Below are 19,948 nucleotides of genomic sequence, written 5' to 3' on the forward strand. Positions count from 1 at the left end.
ATTATAATTTTTTTTTGCCCAACCGCCGCCGCGAAGGACTTTGGAAGCCACCAAATGCCACCACAGCTTGTAGCAATTGTCGTACCATTTGTCAGAGAAACATAACGACACTCCTCCCTCGCTCTCTGATGCGCATGTGCAGACTGCGTGCCGTGTGGCGTCGCGGTGCCCTCGTCCACACATTTTGGATTCCGCCACGTGTCCAGGATGTGGACTGCAAGAGGCACATGGTGGACTTTATTACAATTCGAAAATCCACTTCGACAATTGGCAACGATGTTTCAATCCTCGGCTATGCAGTTGACTCGGGTCTCACTTCGGCAGCAGGCAGCATCCAACGAGCTTCAGCACGAGTCGCTTCGTTCAATTTGCCGAAAGCCTTGAGTCCATCACAAGAGGCTGTGTGCTTTTTGCCAGTAGATCATCATCGTCCTTGTCGGATGGTTGGCGGTTTTTCCTAACGCATTGTGTCTCTCAGCAATTTTCGCAGAAACTGACAAAAATATATCGTAAGCGTGAAATTCGCTTCAATAAGTTTAAGAGAATCTTAAAAAATGTTTGAAAGTTTTTAATAAATTTTGTGCAGTTTCTAGTGTGATATTTAGTTGTGCGTGCAAGTTTTTTTTTGTTTTTTTCAAACATTTATGGATTTCCTGTGTCAAACTGCTGCATGATCGAAATGAATGAATTGTTGTGACCCAAGTGTTGTTGATACCCAGACGAATTTGAATCGAAAAAATTAATCTCTTTATATATGTATGTACATATATTCATATGTACATATTATAACTACACAAATGAGCTTTATACAGCAACTTCTTCAAAACCGACTCAATCCGTGTACATATAAGTGTTATGCAAAAATGCTGATCGTGCTGCTTGTAATTTCGGCACTGCTGGAAGGTAAATTCATCTTATTGTTGACAGAATGCAAATCAGTTCGAAATCAAACAATTTTACAGCAAGAACGTATCTTTAGGTCTTTATAGTCCCAGTTCGGGTGCAAAGTATTACTCATAATGGTCCAAATGTAATTACACACTTAAAACAAAAAACTTATTTTAAAGTATTTCGAAATTGTATATAGAATTGTGGTTGTGTGTTTAAAAAGATGCACAGTGTAGTATGTTCATCCATTGCTCCAAAACCTAAGTAAGATTGGGATTGCCAGGAAACTTTTATAACTTTTCAGCTATTTACTAAATTTCAGAAATGTGCCTTACATTTTTTTGAAATATCTTTAAATTAACAACTGAAGCATAACCATAAATATATTCACTATTTTGGGAAAAAGATCCTCTTATTTACATTGCAAGTACGTTATAAACTAAGACTCGCATTGATTTTAAAATATCAAAATTTTCCGAATATTTGTCTTTACAAAATTTGGTGAGGGGTTGAATGAAGCGTTAGCAAAGTTCCCTAAATATATATTAGCACTTTTAAAGTTTTGTGATTTGAATTAATATTTGATTTAACACTTCTTTTCAAATATTATCAGATGGCATTTAAACTATAACTTACATTATTTTTTAAAAGTCACGCCCTCTGAATAAGGTGGCCAAAACAGATGACTCTTGTAGAGTAAAACAACATTTTCCAATGAACTGGAGAATGCGGATCATATTATAAAATGAGGAGATGCAGTCCTATGACATCAGCTGGATTTTAATCTTTTGTCGTCATCAATTATATGTAATTTGTCTTTAATTAGTCTGTTGACTTCGTTATGTATTGGACGTTGATCTTCCATTTAATTGGTTAATGGCAATTTGATGCGCAAACACTTATTTTTATATCTGAATTGACTCAGAGAGAGAGCTTCAATATAGCTAAATTGTCCCAATTGGCATAAATAATTTGAATCCAACTGTCCCAATAAAGTTTCAATTAAGTTTTGTGTGTCCAGTCAGTATATTGCCTATATTGCCAATTTCGCGTCGTTTTTCTTTTGATATGGCAAAACAAATTCCATGGTAAAATAAGCCTAATGCTCGTATTTTAAATAGTTTAATATTAACCAATATTAGTAAAATGGATGCTGCACTTTGCCAAAATACTTATGGTGGTGGATAATTTTTTTTTTTTTTGACAAAGATAAATAGAGTTTACGTTTAAGAAAATGCACAATGGCTTAAGGAGCTAACTTGTATGACTTGTATACTTCTCTGAGATTGCTTTAAATTTAAAACTCTATTCAATAAATTTCCTATAGTCGCGTCGGAAAAATACATATAGGAAAATTGTTGTTTTTTCAGTGGAAAAGGATGAGTAGGATGGATCGGTGGGTGGATCAGGTACATTGTACACGTATGTAGAGTATATTGCAGTTGTTGTCCAGCGATGGGCTCGTGCGACTGCTTAATGCACTGTCATGTCGACCATATGCCGCGTCATTTCGCATTTTCGATTGTTGCCATTAAACCGTATAAATAACAACAAATAAACGAGCAAACAAACAAATAAACAAATAAATAAAAATATGGGAATCGTGCAATCAAAAACAAGCAAAGGCCAAAGCCAAAGACACAAACTGTGGAAATTCAATGGCAATTTAATTGACTCGCCCAGAGCCCGCCGCTGGCTGCCTCTGCTTCTGTTGTAGTCGAATGTTGAATGGTGTCGATACAATTCATTTATTGTCTGCGCGATGCACATACCCCACTCCCAAATATCCCCCTTTAAATATGTAAACATACATAGATATTTATACATGTAGATATCTTCTCATTTTAATTACGCAAAAATTATGTTTTCACCTGCCTGCTTTCGTCGGGCTGTGTGACCAACTGTTCGGGTAAACCCTTTTTCTTCTCCCATAAAATCTGCAACCATTGATGCTAATTATAAAAAATGAAGTTTCAAAATTTACAATTGCCATAGACATAATGCATTGTACGTACTATGCGGAATAAAGCGGATTTCACGCAAAAATACGCAAACAAAATATGGCATCATCAAGATGGACTCGTTTAAAGGAAGCCAAATTAATTCTCAATCAATTTGCATTTGAAATGTGATTGTGTCCATATCCATTTCCATACATACCCCGTTTGCGACATGCCTCGAGGGTAGATTAAACTAACCAATTTTCAATAATTATTTTACTGGCAGTACAAAAACTTGAAACATATTGTAGTTTGGTTTTAGCCTTACATTCTAAATTTTATTACGTATATTAAGTTTGATTCTAGCCATAATCAAAAGCAATTTCTTTATCTTTTAATTAATAAATTAATTGTTATTCTGAAAATGCATTGCACTAACTTTCTAACGTACATATGTATGACTAAAAATTTTTTAGGTGGGTGTATAAATTTCAGGTACCTCATTCCATTTTGGAATGATTTGTCGTTGATGCCTTAGCATGCGGATCTGAAAAGATCCATTTATTTAGAGTCCTTTTTCGAAATTTCGAAAGTTATAAACATTTAGTTACTTTTACCAATTTGCTAACCTCTGAAAATTTTTGATTCGAACTGTGTTATATATTATAGATATTAAAATATTTTAAAATATTTGAAATATTAAATGCTTTGAAAATAATGAAAGTTTAAAAAATGATGTCCGATACGAGACGTTGCTCTTTATTTGAATTATTTTTTGACAAATAACACAAGCCGACATGATTTTTGGTGACTTTAATTTGAGAGGTGCCCCTAACTAACTCGGGTACGCCGATTCTAAATATGGACTGGGTTTTAGCCCATCACGGTTAGACTTTTAAAGATCATAGGATACGGGGTTGGAAAACAGCCGCCCAAAAGTAATTTAAAGTAAGTTAAAGCATTTTGTTTGTATATTTTAAACAGATTTTAAAATATCCTGTTTAAGAAAAAAAAACTCTTGTTTGCAAACATTACGGTTTGTTAGCTGCAAGAATTCTAATAGTTCTATAAAATAAAAATATCAAAGAAGCCAACATCGGCTATGCCAAAGTTTAGGTATATACCCTTGGCAATAATAATTGTACATGTTCAAAATTTGTTTTCTGCAACTCAATTCATCAATATATGTATAAACAAAACAATTTTACTATTTATACTACAATTTGTTCTTCTTCTTCCCTTATTCCCAAAGGAAAGCAACGCACGCATACACACACAGTTTATGTAGCGTTGCGTCTGTGTGCGTTTGAACCGATTTATATTGACTGTAACTTGTGTTCTATTTATCCGATCAGATTCAAATTTTGGGATCTGAGGTTTTATTTCCAATACTGTCGTCTTAGTAAATTTCAAGGGGTACTCTAATTTTTATGAAAATTTTTCTTCCAGAGCTATATGATATAGTGGTCTGATCCTGACAATTTTCATACTTTATTTTTACCGGGTAATAAAAAGGCCCCAAAAAAAATTTCATCCCGATAGCTCTTAACATGGCTGAGTAAAACGCATACGCACAGACGGACATGGCTATATCGACTCAGCTTCTCATGCTGATCAAGAATATATATACTTTATGGGGTCGGAAACGTCTCCTTCTGTGCGTTACAAACATCTGACCAATTTTATAATACCCTCTGCAAGGGTATAAAAAGACAAAAAAATCGTTGAATTCCTAGGCTCAAATTTTGCTCGTTTTAGAACCATATCCAAAGTGTAAGATATTATCCAAAGTGTATGATGTTTTGCGTTTCAGCCAAGAAGTGCCTTTTGGTATTTTGTAAATTGCTTTTAAATTATACCTAATATATTAACAGGTTAAAAGGATAACGTTTTTAGTATAGTACTACGTTTATATTAAACAATGAAATTTGAATAACGTCAACACATTTTTTTAAAAACCTGACGAGATGGACAAAAACTTTAGGTCGTGATGTAGTATTCAAGATATTATATCCAAATTTATAAAAGCATGAATTGGGTACATCTGTACCCGAGAAGCTAGACGTTTGAAACATAACCAGAGGGCCGGGGCTAACTGTTAACTGTTTTGTTAACTCTTTTTTTATCCATAGCCAAAGTGGAAATGCAAAATTTCAGCTACGCAGCTCTTTCAGTCTAGGAAGAGTTTGCGCTGATCCAGACGAACGCACGGTCAGACGGACAGACGAAAGGACATGGCTATTTGATATCGTCTCGTCGTGCTGATCAAGAATATATATTCGTTATATGGTCGGAGATGCTTCCTTCTATGCATTGCACACTTTTGACCAAAATTAATATACCCCTTTTGCAAGGGTATAAAAAAACTATCCGTTAAAGCAGCCATTTCCATTCCATAAGAAATCAAGCAATATACATACATACATATATTAACTCACCAAATGTGTAAATTTTTTAGCCAATATTACCCATATAATTAAATGTGTAAAACCTTGTTTCACATATGTATGTACATAACGTCGTGCGCCCTTGTGCTTGTGGGCCTGTATGAGTGAGTGTGATAGAACTGGGTTGCCATAAAGAGAATTTAAAGTATAGAAATTTGGTCCTAGGAATATAAAATAATTGTTTATAAAAAGGTTACACAGAAATCGACAACATTCTGAAAACCAAACCAACCAAAAGCAATTGAAGTACTTTAGAAATCTCTTTTGACAATTTTGAAAATGTTCCGATTTTTGCTCTAACAGTTGCATCGCTACAAAGTTTTGGTTCTGATATATATCAATTTTAAGAAAACGCTTTTGAAAAAATAAGCATAAAAGCATATAACCTGAAAAGGCACCAAGTGAGCATCTCTGAACTGATATTCGCCCGCCAAAACAAGAAGAAGCATTTACAGCTGCAAGTAATTAAATTTTATGTCGACCTTAAAAAAAGGGTTTTGAATTATTTTCTATTTCTAATGAAAATTGAATTCATAGGAGTTTTAATTAAAATCAAAGCAAAACTCTGTGATGAAAGGATATAATTAAAAACTGTTCTCGATTCCGCTAAATTTTTTTCAAAGTCGGGTCGTACTACAAATGTCCTCAGTAGATTGGAGTACAATTTTTTTAAAATTTTCAACGATTTGGCACATTTTCAAAAACGTATAAAAAAACTTAATTCCAAGAGGACATTTTTTAATATTTTGCATTACATAACTCTATTGCCCTCAGCCGCTATGAGATAGTACCTGTCGGTAATCGATTCTGGTGATTTACCAATCTGTATTTATTTCACTTGATTTTGAAAACAAACCGATAAACTTAGTATAGCCGAGGTTTGTAGCTTCTTTGGCATATGCATTTGTGTGTTTTTGCCAACATTTTCAATTAACTGCTAGTTAAGATAAAAACTTCTATGCTCTCTCGCATATGTGTAATGTGGGTAAATGGCTGGGAATTCACTAGAACAGCAAGGTGGGCAGAGCGGCAATGTGGATGCTGCTTTGGGGTCTATATCGGGATGATAATTTGCAGATGGTCAGCAGCAGCTACCCACACGGCACTCTGCTATGACGTGGTGCGGCGCAGAGCATAAATATTAAATTTATAAAGCACTTAAATCACGGGCAAACAATAATTCCCCAGCGATAATAATAATACCAATGGAATGTGCAAAAAATGTTCAACTCTTTGGTTCGAATGTCTCTCCCGTCTCTATTATCCACTTTTCCCCCTCACTGTTCCAACCAATTCCAATTGCATTTCCAATGCCTGACCAAGTGTAATAGTCACTGATAATGATAAACATAAAAGTGAAAATAATTTTCAATTACAGCAACATTAATAACCGATAATAATCCTAAACAAATATTACGAGCTGAGTTTTCCTGCTCATCCATGTGTGTGTGTGAGAGTGTTTTTAAGTGTGTCTATATGTTATATGAATATGCATATCAATGAAATGTAAATTAATTGCCAAGCATTTGGCACGCAACAAATACAAAATGAAAATGCAAATGCTAGACAATCCCACCCAACCCCCGTCCATAACGCATTGTCGTTTTCTCTTCTGTACCGAACATTGAACAAATACAAATACTGAAATGTAAGCTAAACCGCAATATTGCATACAAAACAGAACAAAAAAATGAAAATGGAAATAATACAACAAAAAAATGATTGTAAAATGCCAAATGAACAAAAAACCATTGGGTCTAGGCTAACTCAGAATGTACCGAAGTTTGTATACCCTTTTTCTGGTTCTGTATCCTTACCTCAAAGCATCAAAACAAAAAAAAAAATGGTTTGATCTAAAAAATCGAATATTTACAGAAGTCCGGCCCACAAATCTGAGCATTTGCTAGGTGTGACTGTATTTGACTGATAAAAGCATTCAACCTGATTGGACCCAGGAGGGGAGGATGGTTCCTAGAAGAACTTTTCGTTCAACGGATGTCCGTCCGCATAGCTTCATATATGAAATCTCCTCTCGCCATGGTGATCAAGAATATATGTGCATATATGTGTACATACTTTTTATCTCGGCAATGCTTCGTTCCACATTACTGGCCAAAATGAACATACCCCTATTGCAAGGGTATAAAAACCTGCTACTTTTAATGGCCATTCAGAGTTGTCGTCCCTAGGGTGCCTTAATTGATACCAAAAACACTGTTTTTTACGCCTTCACTGACCGTGAGTACTACGGCGTAGTCTGCGGTTCTTTAGCTTTTAGCACACGCAGCCGCAGCAGTTGAATCCACAAAAAGGCCAACAGACCATGCGGGAAGGCAAGCGGGTGAATGAAGCGGAGTGTGAGTCAGAGTTTTGACCAACATTTTCTGAAACATGTGTGAAAGTTTTGCCAAAAGCGTACAAATTTGTTACACTAGAATATAATGTAATTAATTAAATGTGGCGCTCAAATGTTTCGATAATGTTCTATAAGGTAAAAAACAACATAAAGAGCGGGCCGGGGAGAGAAGGACGACTATTACATTAATATCCCCCTCCGGGAAAATTGAAGTTTAGTTATAGAAAACCATTCATGACAAATACATGCTTAAGCTGAGCTTACTAAACTCAATTTTGAAACAGTTGCACCTGATGGCATCGGACAAAAATCTATTAACACTATCCTGAAAGAACTAAAGCCAACCTAATTCATATATTCTAACACGATTAATTCAATTACTTCGTATCAATTAATTTTGGCCTGGACAAAAGCATACTTGGCTATTTTCAGTCTTCAGACGACGGACATTTTCTATGTCATCTATTTTTTTCGAAAGCTTTTGTCCTTCATGAGCAAACACTTGGCTTTAGCTCAATAGAACTTAAAGTAGTTGGAAATCACAACTATATGAAGCGTAAAAGAATCGACAAAGCTTTCAATACCAGAGTCTCGCACTTTTAGGGGCCCCGCACTTTTAGATCGGTGTAAAAAGAGTTTTATGCAACATTTTTTAAAAAGTTATGCATTACCAATATTAAAGGACATTTGATTGGTTTCTTTTGCAATATGATTTACCGTACAAAAATCAAAAAAAGTAAGTATTAGTATCAGGAGAATTGTATTTTACATGTCTACATTTTTATACCATACACCCATAGGGTGAAATGGTATATTAAAGTCGCCAAAATGTATGTAACAGGCAGAAGGAAGCATCTCCGACCCCATAAAGTATATATATTCGTGATCAGGATCAACAACCAAGTCGATCTAGCCATGTCCGTCTGTCCGTCTGTCCGTCCGTCCGTCCGTCCGTCTGTATGAACACGCAGATCTCGGAGAGTATAAGAGCTAGAGCCATCAAATTTGGTATGTAGACTCGTGTGGTATGTAAATATATAGAGTTCATTGGAATTTTGGCCACGCCCCCAGAATTTACATAAAACTGTTTTTCTTAAAAAGTATAACAGATAGAGACATCAAATTTGGTTTATATACTCGTTTAGATGGCGCGCAGAAAATAGTTGTTCCAACTTTTACCACGCCCCCTTCCGCCCCCGCAATTCATATAAAACTGATTTTCTTAAAAACTATGAAAGCTACCGACATTAAATTTGGTATGTAAGCTAGCCTAATAGACGCGCAGACATTGACTATTTAAAAATTTTGCCACGCCCATTTCCGCCCCCGAAAATTAAACAAAACTGATTTTCTCGAAAACTAACAAAGCTAAAGTCACCAAATTTAGTATGTATATTGGCTTAGTATGCGGGCAGAATACATATATTTTAATATGTTGCCACACCCACTTCCGCCTCCATAATTTAGAAAAAACCGATTGGATCTTGTAATTTTTTGACCATTGCGATCAAATTTGGCAGACTAATAAATCTTATCTATTTCTATCAAACTACCAAATTTGATTGAAATCGGACTAGAAACATGCAAAATATACGTATGAACGTATTTTGCTACGCGATCCATAATGGCAGAATTGGTCGTTGGCTGGTGGCGGCACAAGAGTGTTCGTGTGTTTGTAGAGTGAGCGAGATAGCATATGGTATGAGGCATGTTAAAACAATTTAATAGACATATGTACATTTGGTTTTGGAAATTTTAAATATTTGTTTCACCTGGTGTATGGTATACCCAAGTCGGCGAGACGACTTACTTACTTCATTATACCATACACCCATAGGGTGAAATGGTATATTAAAGTCGCCAAAATGTATGTAACAGGCAGAAGGAAGCATCTCCGACCCCACAAAGTATATATATTCTTGATCAGGATCAAAAACTGAGTCGATCTAGCCATGTCCGTCTGTCCGTCCGTATGAACACCTAGATCTCGGAGACTATAAGAGCTAGAGACACCAAATTTGGTATGCAGTCTCGTGTAGTATGTACGCTTATCGAGTTTGTTTCAAATATTTGCCACGCCCCCTTCCGCCCCCGGAATTTACATAAAACTGTTTTTCTTAAAAAGTATGGCAGATAGAGACATCAAATTTGGGTTATATACTTGTTTAGTTAGCGCGCAGAAAATAATTGTTCCAACTTTTTGCCACGCCCCCTTCCGCCCCCCGGAATTTACATAAAACTGACTTTCTTAAAAGCTGCCGACATTAAATTTGGTATGTATGCTAGCTTAATAGACGCGCAGATATTGACTATTTAAAAATTTTGCCACGCCCATTTCCGCCCCCGAAAATTAAACAAAACTGATTTTCTCGAAAACTAATAAAGCTAAAGTCACCAAATTTAGTATGTATATTGGCTTAGTATGCGCGCAGAATACATTTATTTTAATATATTGCCACGCCCACTTCCGCCTCCATAATTTAGAAAAAACCGATTGGCTCTTGCAATTTTTTGACCATCGCGATCAAATTTGGCAGACTAATAAATCTTATCCAAATCTTGGTTTTCGAAATTTTAAATATTTGTTTCACCTGGTGTATGGTATACCCAAGTCGGCGAGACGACTTACTTACTTCAGTTTTATAATTCTTACAGAACCAGTAGTTGATTATGGGAACTAAAGGTTTTCGATTTTATTTAAGTTTTTGATATGGGACGTCCCGTGTTTTCTTAAAGGAGTTTTATTTCTGACAGATAATTCTTAAAAATATTGAGCATTCATACAAAAAACGTATCGGCCAAGTTTGGACAGTGAGCATCTCCCATGTATCGGCGACATTATGTTTTAGCTCGTCCTCTTTGAGTTGGTCCTGAATTTGAGAAGTGTCGTCGTCTTTTTACTGCGCTTATGTGTCAGCGTCTTGTGGTGGGTCTACAAGTCAAACTCAACTTCTCTTCACTTATGTTATTTTCAGCTTTCATTATTGTCTGAAAGCTTGGCTATTTTCTTTCGTATCTGGTTTATAAGCCAAAGCAATCTACTCTTAAAAACTATATTTCTTTAAACGTGGTTCGAACAAAAGAGACGCATCCAACGAAAAAAGACTGTTACACTATTCCCAATCTACAATCAAACTGGCCCAATAACTCCCTCCAATTGGGTTTTTGCTGGCGTCCACAATGTACCGTAGATATGATAAGTATTATATGTTTCACCACTGAGTGGTCATGGTTTCCAATGGTTTGAGCAAAGCGATCGGCCTAGTTGTCTTTACCTATAGTTAATATTATTGATGTTAATTTAAATAAAAACATCGATGGGTATGTTCATCGATTGTTTCAAGGTAAATAATCGTTGTTGGGTTCTCGATGCATCGAAGTATATCTAATGTTCTTCTGAATTAATAATTTATTGATTAATCTTAAATGAATAAAATATTAATAGAACATTAAAAAACGCTGGTTTCCTTTCTTAATATTAGCCTTATCTTTCAAAAATTATTTGAAAAAGTGTCTTGGGCTTTAATTACCGAAATAAAATAACGTTTACCTGGTTTGGGCTTACTCAATTTATTTTAGCTGTTAACATTTTGACAGTCGGCGAACATTTTGACCTTATATTTCTTGTCAATCTATTGTCAGTGTTGTACAGGACATTTGACACACCATGCGCTCGAAATTGTCAACCTTATCTTTAAAGTTTAAACATTCATTTGGGCCTCCATTTCACAAATCCATTTCCTGTATTATTTTCACAATATAATTTACAATATTTATTGTAATTTTCAATATTTACATATTACCCATGTTAGTGGTATCTTGTGACATTTGACAAAAATTACTCAAATTTTTCACAGCGCCTAAGGGTATGCACACAAAGGTGGACTTCGTATTGTAGACTTCGCCAATCTTTTTTCGCTTCATTTAGATGCAATTCCCAACTAATTTTAGCTTTAAAGACGTGGTATGGCTATTGCAATTCTACAGTTCTTTAGCAAAGATGATGATAGAACTTGGTACACAGACAACCTGCCTACCTTTTTGTGTTGCCTTTGAAATAATCTTATTTTCTTTAATCTTTTTAAATGCAAGCTTTTACAGTCCAAAGTGTAGGAGAGAAAAAACTTTATTAATTAAACACCCAAAAATCGTCTACAACTTGTCGTGAATTTGTAATGCCTTTCACTCAACCCCTTTTTAATGTGGTCATTGAAAGAAAATCAAAAGACAATTAATTGCCAAGACATTTGTTTCCAAAAAACAAAACAAGCAAAAAAAAATGTGGAATTTAAATTGAATTTACTGTATACCACGAATTTTCGTGCTAAATTTTAAATCGAAAATCAAGAAAAGGCAAATAAATGTTAATGCCCAAGCCGTGACTGTCATTAGAGAGTTATAACTAAGTTTCAACTTTGGGCAACTTTAAGAGGGTTTCATGATTCCGTTTTCCTTTGTCTCCTGTGTGTGTGCGTTTGTGTATCACAAATTTGCCATTATCACCTATCACTGGTGCTTTGGCGACAAGGATTTGCCATAAAAATAAGAGGAGGGCGCAAGTAAAAACCAAATGTCTGTGATAATTTGAAGCGTGTCGAAGTTTGCATACCCTTTATTTTGTTGTCTAATTTGCTTCTACCTAAGGATTTTATAAATAAGAACCTGTATAATTTAACTCGAGTTCCACAAACTTTGTCCGGACTTTGATCAAATTTAGAGTCATTTTAGCTAACTAGTTTGGTGATAAGAATAAATCAGCAGACAAATTTTCTAAGCAAAATAATTTTATTTTATATAAACTCATCTTCTGGTTCTGGTTAAGAATATGTACACACATGCACATATCTTCTTTCTTTTTATGCGTTCCACACTCAACCCAAAACTAATATCCCCTTATTGCAAGAGTATAAAAAGGTAGTTAGGTGCCATGCAGATTGTATCTGTATCTGTATTACTATATACGGTTGGCCTGTCACGGCCGCCATATATTTTACCTCTCCGTCCGTTTTTTTATTAACACTAAGACAGTGGGCGACATTTTGCCCATACGGTGAGCGTGTGTGGGCGGCTGTGTGCCGGTCCTTAACCATAAATTTGGTATCTTCTTTAGCAAATCCTCATTGTCGTTGTGTGATTTAAACTTTTGGGGACCGAAAATTGACAAGCCTCTCAAACGAAATTGAAGTTGTTCTTACATTCTACCGGAGCATGTGTAAGGCAGAGATATGGTTACGTTGGTGGCCGCCAAAATTTATGATATTGTGCGAAAATGTATACGTTTTGCCTAGCAGAATCGTCTTTGGATACCAGATTGAAAGAAAGTGCAGAGCATGGGTTAATTGACTTGGTGCGGCTTCAATTCTTGAAACCGGAACTAACCGAAAATTTCGAGTTTACAAAGTTCAGTAGGTGCCGTTCTCTCATCCCCGACACCTTCCCTAATGCGCTTGAAAACAAACAAGCAAAGTCACAACTCCAGTGGGCGATGGAGGAGACAGAGGAGAGCATCTTTGGCTCAATAGTGACTGCTGCAGCAGTTCAACAGATTGACAAACAAGCCACAGTCAGGCAAGCAGGAACTACATTTGAGTGCAGTTCTGGTTGACCATCTGTCCATCTATTTGCCTGTCTCTCTGCTACCACCCAATGCCTGTAGCTTGTACCCTATACTCTGCATCTTACACCCACTGCATTTATCCCATCCTATCTAGTTCTCTATCTTTCTATCTTTGTTGTTGGCTTGTGTGTGTACTAGCAGATTCCTGTTACTTGAACTTTTGGCTGTTTGTTGATTTTGAAACCAAATCTCTAACCAGCTTCTCTGGTCTGCATCACTCTGTCGTTTTCTTTTCTTTTATTCCCGTTTCCACCTATCTAACTCCATGCAAATGAAAAACTTGGACAGGCAAATGCAAATGCTAAGCCAACACAGAGGCTGCAAAAATCTATACACACACATATATATGTATGTATACATACATATATATATTGTATATACATATATATATATTTCAATAGAGTTATAAATGTACAGTATAAGTATATTAGGATGTTGATGAGGGACCGAGCTACGTAGCTTCCGTAATACCATACACTCCAAAAACATATAATCAAGATAAAAAATCACTATATCTGTAGAAACATGACTTTATTTGGAACCGGCAGGACAAAGCTTATTACAAATTTAGAATCAAAAGCCTTCCTGAATACTTATCTCGAAAAGTAAATATCTTTGATTTAAAATTTCAAAATGTTACTAAATCAATTCTAAGTCAATTTCGAATTATTTTAGGCGTTGAATGTCGAATTTAATAATGTTCTTTAAATACATTTTTATTTGCAGACTAATATCGTCTGACAAGGAATAAAGAATGCAATCAATATACCTACATATTTAAGCTTCATTTGAAAGTACAAGTGTGTTAGAAGTTTGATTGTATGTACAAACTGTATATACCCAATCTTGTCTATATTTAAGTACTGTAGCGGAAACCTCGACAAAAATTTAAAATAAAATGAAATAAGGGGAAATTTTTCTCAGTAAAATATAAAAGTCCCAATAGTGCAATTTAATTTTTTACCACATTACCTCATATTCCGGCATATTGACGAATTTAAAATGCACAGATACGCCAAACCATCCCGCTAAGAAGAACAGTTTAAGCCCGGATTTTAAAAACTGCATCCGTATGAAATTCAATGTTTCGGGTCCCTTGATTTTCTTGATGCTTCTGATAAGCAAGCATCCAAATTTATCGAAATTCATAGACGATGGGAGCGATTCGTCATCTTCAAGTATTTATATTACTAATGGTGATGTTGAATTAAATGTTTAAAAAATGGCTGTACACCCTATAGTCCGCTGTATAAAAAGTTTTATGTATGTCAATATATTTAGCATACTTTTTGGGGCAATTCGACCATGCCACTATGGGAAAAAATTACGATATCTTGGCATTAATCAAATTTTTTTGTTGTCTCAAATCGCCAAACAAATATTTTTTCCCAATTCTAAATTCATTAAATAGAATCAAAATATTTTTTTTTAATTTTTGTTGACTACCCCTATTATTTGATAATTTTACAAAGTCAGCTGATTTAGAGTTGCATTGCAGCGTGAAAAAGCGCGCCAAATAGATCGCAACTTTTCAGCTGTATTAAATTTGTTTGTTAATCGCATAAATTAAGAGTTACTATGGAAAAAGTTAATAAAGGTATGTATAATAAGTGTCCGAAGTGATTTTGTATACTTCTGTGTTTTTCTGTAACTGTGCAATGTGTTGTTCATTCGTATTTTTAGCTTAACCCTAACAAATATGTTTGTGTTCTGTGGAGTATTATTTTAACAGTCCTCGCTAGGCCTCGGCAGTTTTACTTAAGGGTAATTAACTAAACCTTATACTATAAGGTCCAATTAAAACCTTTTCCCCGTTTTTGCCCCTTTTCCTGAAAATTGACATGTTGTAGGTGCGCTTAAGTTTAGACGCTCAGTGCTGCTCGAAATTTGGAGCTGCAACAACCGCCAAGAAGACGCTGTAATATCGTTTATTGCCGAATCTTTTAACAACAATGTGAATGAAGATCTTCAAAAAATTATCCAAAAAGAAGTCGAGAAATTTATTCACTACATAAAAAATGTTTGTTGAAATGCAATCGAATGTTAGATCGATTTAAAGTTAAACATTCTACTTGGCTTGATGGCAATGTTGTAATTACTTTTGGTGAGCACGAGACGTCTCCAAATAAAGCTGGACGTAAATGTTTAAATTATGAAAATGCAGGATGTCGTTTAAAAAGAAAGTTAGCATCAGAGCTCGCGTCAAAGGAAAATTACGAAACTCCGCTCTTAATACACGCTGCTTCGATTTCGGCAAGGAAATCGAATAAAAAAGATGTTGCTTTCTTATTAAACAAAACTACGGGTGATGAAGGACTTAACATTAGCGATGTTAGAAAAAAACTTGAAGCAAATGAATAAATGCATAGTTCCTGTCGGAGTGCTTGGAGAGAACGCATCTGAGGCCAGAAATAAAATATACAAGAATGACAGAAGATCTCATGCAAGAAAATGCAGTAGATTGGATAACATAACCGATGTTTTTAACAGAGCATTAGACTCGTCGGATCCTCTATTATCCAGCCTCTGCCTAAATGAACGCCAAAAATTAAATAAAAAAATGAATATTCCGAATGAAGTTGTTGCGCTACTTGAATCTCCCGATCATATTTTGAAACATCATGAAGGTGATTCAAGTGACGAATGGACAGAAGATGAGGATATTGCATTTGATATTGAATTAGAAGAAGAATGTGACTAATTTTAGTTATAAATAAAAAACATGTTACTAAAATATTTTTGTTGTAATATTAATATAAGAAACATAATATAAAAACAACAAAAAATTAAAAGAAGTGTCAAATTCTTACTAACGGCAAAAAATATAAAGTGCAACTCTTCATATTTAGATTTATTTATTGATTAGATTTTGCTTACACACTTGGTAAAGGAAAAAAATTATAGGGGTCAAATCAGGGTCAAATTGAAAAAACAAAAAAAATCCGAAATTAAATTAAAGTCTGACGAACATCCAAAAAAAAATTCATGTCTCTAGCTCATTATTTTGAATTAATGCCAAAAAAATTGGATTTTTTCCCATAGTGCATGCAGGCGATTTTCCCCGACCATTTTGGCGAAAACAATTTTAAGATTTGCACAGACGACAGACGGACATTGTTATTGACTAATATGGAGTCGGAAAAGTCAAAGGAATAAATAGTGATTGAGAATATTCCGATTTCTTGGACTAAATAATTAAGCTAATTCGGCACTGCAGTTGGAACGTGACTTTAAAATTTGAGAAAGAATATACCTATTGTCTGGAACAAAGAGTAAGCACGGACATGACTACATAATATGTGCTTTATTCGATCGTAGTTACTCCTTCCGATGCCTTACATACTTCTAACCGATTTTAAAGTCCCCTTTTCGCAAGGGTATAAAAAAGGCTTCTGAGAAAAAATCTGTTGGGATACGTTGCATTTCAATCTATGTTTGCATGGTCTAAACATAAGTAGTTATTAAGTGCCGAAAAACACCTTCGATAGACTCAAGACAAACACGATAGTAATAAATATAGATTGTAAGTCGCATAATAATATGTACATATATCCAAATAGAAGTTGATCTAAACGAAATGCTTTTGGCCGAAATATCTAGCGAATCGAAATTGCCCATTATTTGAAACGAAAAGTAATGAGTGCCTTGATGATGATGAGACCTTCTTATAGTTGGCGCAAACACATATGCATTATGTCTCTCACAGACACTTGGCACTTTTCGGCCAACTAAATCATGCCATTGGCCAATTGAGCAAATTCAGCATATCTATTTTAAATATATTTCAACATTTCCACACAATACAAACTGCCAAGCGGTATGGCCCAATGTCTCAAACAGAAAAAAATAAAATAATAAAAAAATTGAAAAGCTGACTTTGGCTAAACCGAAGTTTGCATACACTTGAAGTCTTTGTTTGGTAGGCGTAAACTAGAAAACGATTTTTGCTTTGCCGCTTTATTTTCTGTTTATCCGATCTAGAAACTTGGCGACATGATGTACACCATTAGAAGCAGCTACTAAGTATGAGTCAACTAATCGGTATTAGTTAAATACTTTCTCTCTGTAGTAAAAAACAAATGTAATGCCGTATGTAATGCCAGTACCTCTAAGATTTCGTTACAAACATCTGAACAGTCTTATATTACCCTCTGCAAGAGTATAAAAATCTCCCGCTCAGAGTCTATAAATATTTAAATTTCAAGTTTTTGGAAAAAGTTTTTTGCATGCATTACCAATGGATACCGATGATGATGAAGGCTCTTGGTGAGGACTAAGGGTGGCGTATTGGTTGTCTGTGGCCACGGCATCGTGCGTTGCCTTGTGTCTGGGACTCTACCCTTAACCTTTTTTTATATATACATATATATATATACTTTTTTTTGTGGGAGAAGGCTAAAAGTTTTTTGCAGCACTTGCAAGTGAAATGTTTGATTTTCAATGATTCAATAAATTATTTATATTTGCGTTTTGAAGGGTGTGTGGTTGGGGGTGTGTATGTACGTGTATGTGGATGCGAATGCGAATACGGATACGGATGGCTATATGCCTTCAATTAGCCGCTGTAGCTCTTTAAATTGTCTGCCTAGTAAATCGTCGGTTGTCTGTGTCTGCCTACTTACTGCTACCTACTTTACTTTGTTAACTTGGCAACGCTTTGCCTTGGCGCACATTTAAAAGCAATAAATCACGGAGTTTTTGGCAGACGCAACAACGATGCAAGTACTAGTGCACCAGCGTAGCAGCAGCAAGAGGGCAGTATGGGCAGGAGAAGCAAGTGCCACAACCGCGATATCATTAACTGCCACAACCACATAACCATTTCGACCTCTAATCTCTGTTGCGTCTGTTGTTCCCTCTTGCTCTCGCTTACTCTCACTCTCTTTCTTCTTTCTCTCCTTTTTCGTCCTATGTAGCAATTGGCGCCTTTCAACCAGAATTTGTGGAGAGCATTTCCAATGTTTCGGTGGCTGTTGGTCGCGATGCCACATTCACGTGTCACGTACGCCATTTGGGTGGCTATCGGGTAAAGTACTGCTTAGGTCAAAACTTTAAAATCCCATTTCATTAAACATTTTACCTTTCCGTCTTTCCCTCTCTCTCTCTCTCTCTCTTTCTCTTTATCCACAGGTGGGTTGGTTGAAGGCCGATACCAAAGCCATCCAAGCCATTCACGAGAATGTCATCACGCATAATTCACGTGTTACAGTCAGCCATTTGGATCAGAACACTTGGAATTTGCATATAAAATCGGTTTCTGAAGAGGATCGCGGTGGGTATATGTGTCAACTGAATACGGATCCTATGAAGAGTCAGGTAAGTGGAAATTGAATTTATGTTTCCATTTTACCTTGTTAATCAATGGCCATGTTAAGCAAAAGCAGCGAAACCATTGAATAGACCAATCAATACTTTCGGAAAAGAACTAAAAGAATTAATAAATAATGGGTGTTACTTTAATTTAAGGGACCGGAGATTTTAGAGTGCCGTAAAAAGATTTGTAAGGGAAAATTTTAAGAAAGTCAATTTTTTCTTTTTGCATTTTTAAATTGTATATGTATATATTTCAGTTTATCTTAAGCAAATCTACCAAATATGTTCGGGGAAGTAGCTAAATTTAAAGGGTGTGCTTTTCAAATCGGTGCCCATAAATTCTCGAAAGATAATAAACCGATTTCCTTAATTTTTTTTTAAATAATCTAAGCATTAATACACAGTTTTTGTCATAGGATGCTGCCCGAAAGAGTATTAAAAACCAAGAATCAGTATTTTCAAAATCGACTAAGACCAAAAGTGGCTATTAGTGTCTAGTTTCAGATTCTTTTTATTTCTCCAATGATCAATAATAAACAGTTCTAATTGAAAAAATGTACAAAAAATTTAGATTTTTTCGACTCCAGGTGCATAATTACTTAACAGTTGATTCATTGTCTATTCATTTACTGAAATACAGTCTGAGCAAAATTAGCAAATTGACAAAAATTAAATTATTTACAGAATCAATTTAAGTTGAAATTGGAATGTTAGGCACAGTTAAAATATGCTAAAATACTATTTCACTGCAGATTGACCCAAAATTTGTGTTTAAAAAATTCTACAAAAATCATTATCTGCAAATATGTAAATATGGTAGTTTTTGATCAATCTCAAATATTTTCATTGGAAAACGATCTTCTGAATTGCATAATTCCCGAAAACCTATATATTTCGTAACCATGAACTTAGTTCCACGTACATATTAATAAACTTTTCGTATATGAACATATATATACATATATTTCTATGTATGTACATACATATGTTAGATATAAGTACAGACAGACAGAGTTATAACGGAGATTAAATAATATTGCTTTATCAACTTATTGTTAGCGATGAAATGAAATGAAAATATTTGCTGAAACACACAAAAAGAAGCAAAAGGAGCATATGTATGTACATACAATATTTGCGAAATGTCTGTAGAAATTTCATATGGTATTAGAAACGTAAGTAGAAAAGGGAATGCATTGAGTAATTTTTCGAGCGGATAAGTAAGAGAAAGCGCAGCAAATCGAAAGCGAAAACTATACGATGGACAAGAATGAGAAAGATAAGTGTGAGGTATTTACAATATAAGTAGATACATACATAGAAACATATGTACATATGTATGTATATATGCACATATGTACATAGAGAGAAGCTACTGGGAATGGGG

General features: G+C 35.1%; 1 protein-coding gene across 1 annotated transcript in view; it reads left to right on the plus strand.

Annotated features, from left to right (window-relative positions):
- The first annotated feature begins 295 nt into the window (after positions 1 to 295).
- The window catches only part of LOC6653060 (lachesin), a 38,059-nt gene continuing 18,406 nt past the window's right edge, over positions 296 to 19,948 (plus strand). The window contains exons 1-3 of the mRNA XM_002075170.4: positions 296 to 903; positions 18,165 to 18,274; positions 18,379 to 18,564. Of these exons, the coding sequence (XP_002075206.4) occupies positions 759 to 903; positions 18,165 to 18,274; positions 18,379 to 18,564 (441 nt within the window). The 5' untranslated portion in view covers positions 296 to 758. The remainder of the gene's footprint in view (positions 904 to 18,164; positions 18,275 to 18,378; positions 18,565 to 19,948) is intronic.

This window comes from Drosophila willistoni (assembly GCF_018902025.1).
Source record: "Drosophila willistoni isolate 14030-0811.24 chromosome XL unlocalized genomic scaffold, UCI_dwil_1.1 Seg142, whole genome shotgun sequence".
Taxonomy (NCBI): domain Eukaryota; kingdom Metazoa; phylum Arthropoda; class Insecta; order Diptera; family Drosophilidae; genus Drosophila; species Drosophila willistoni.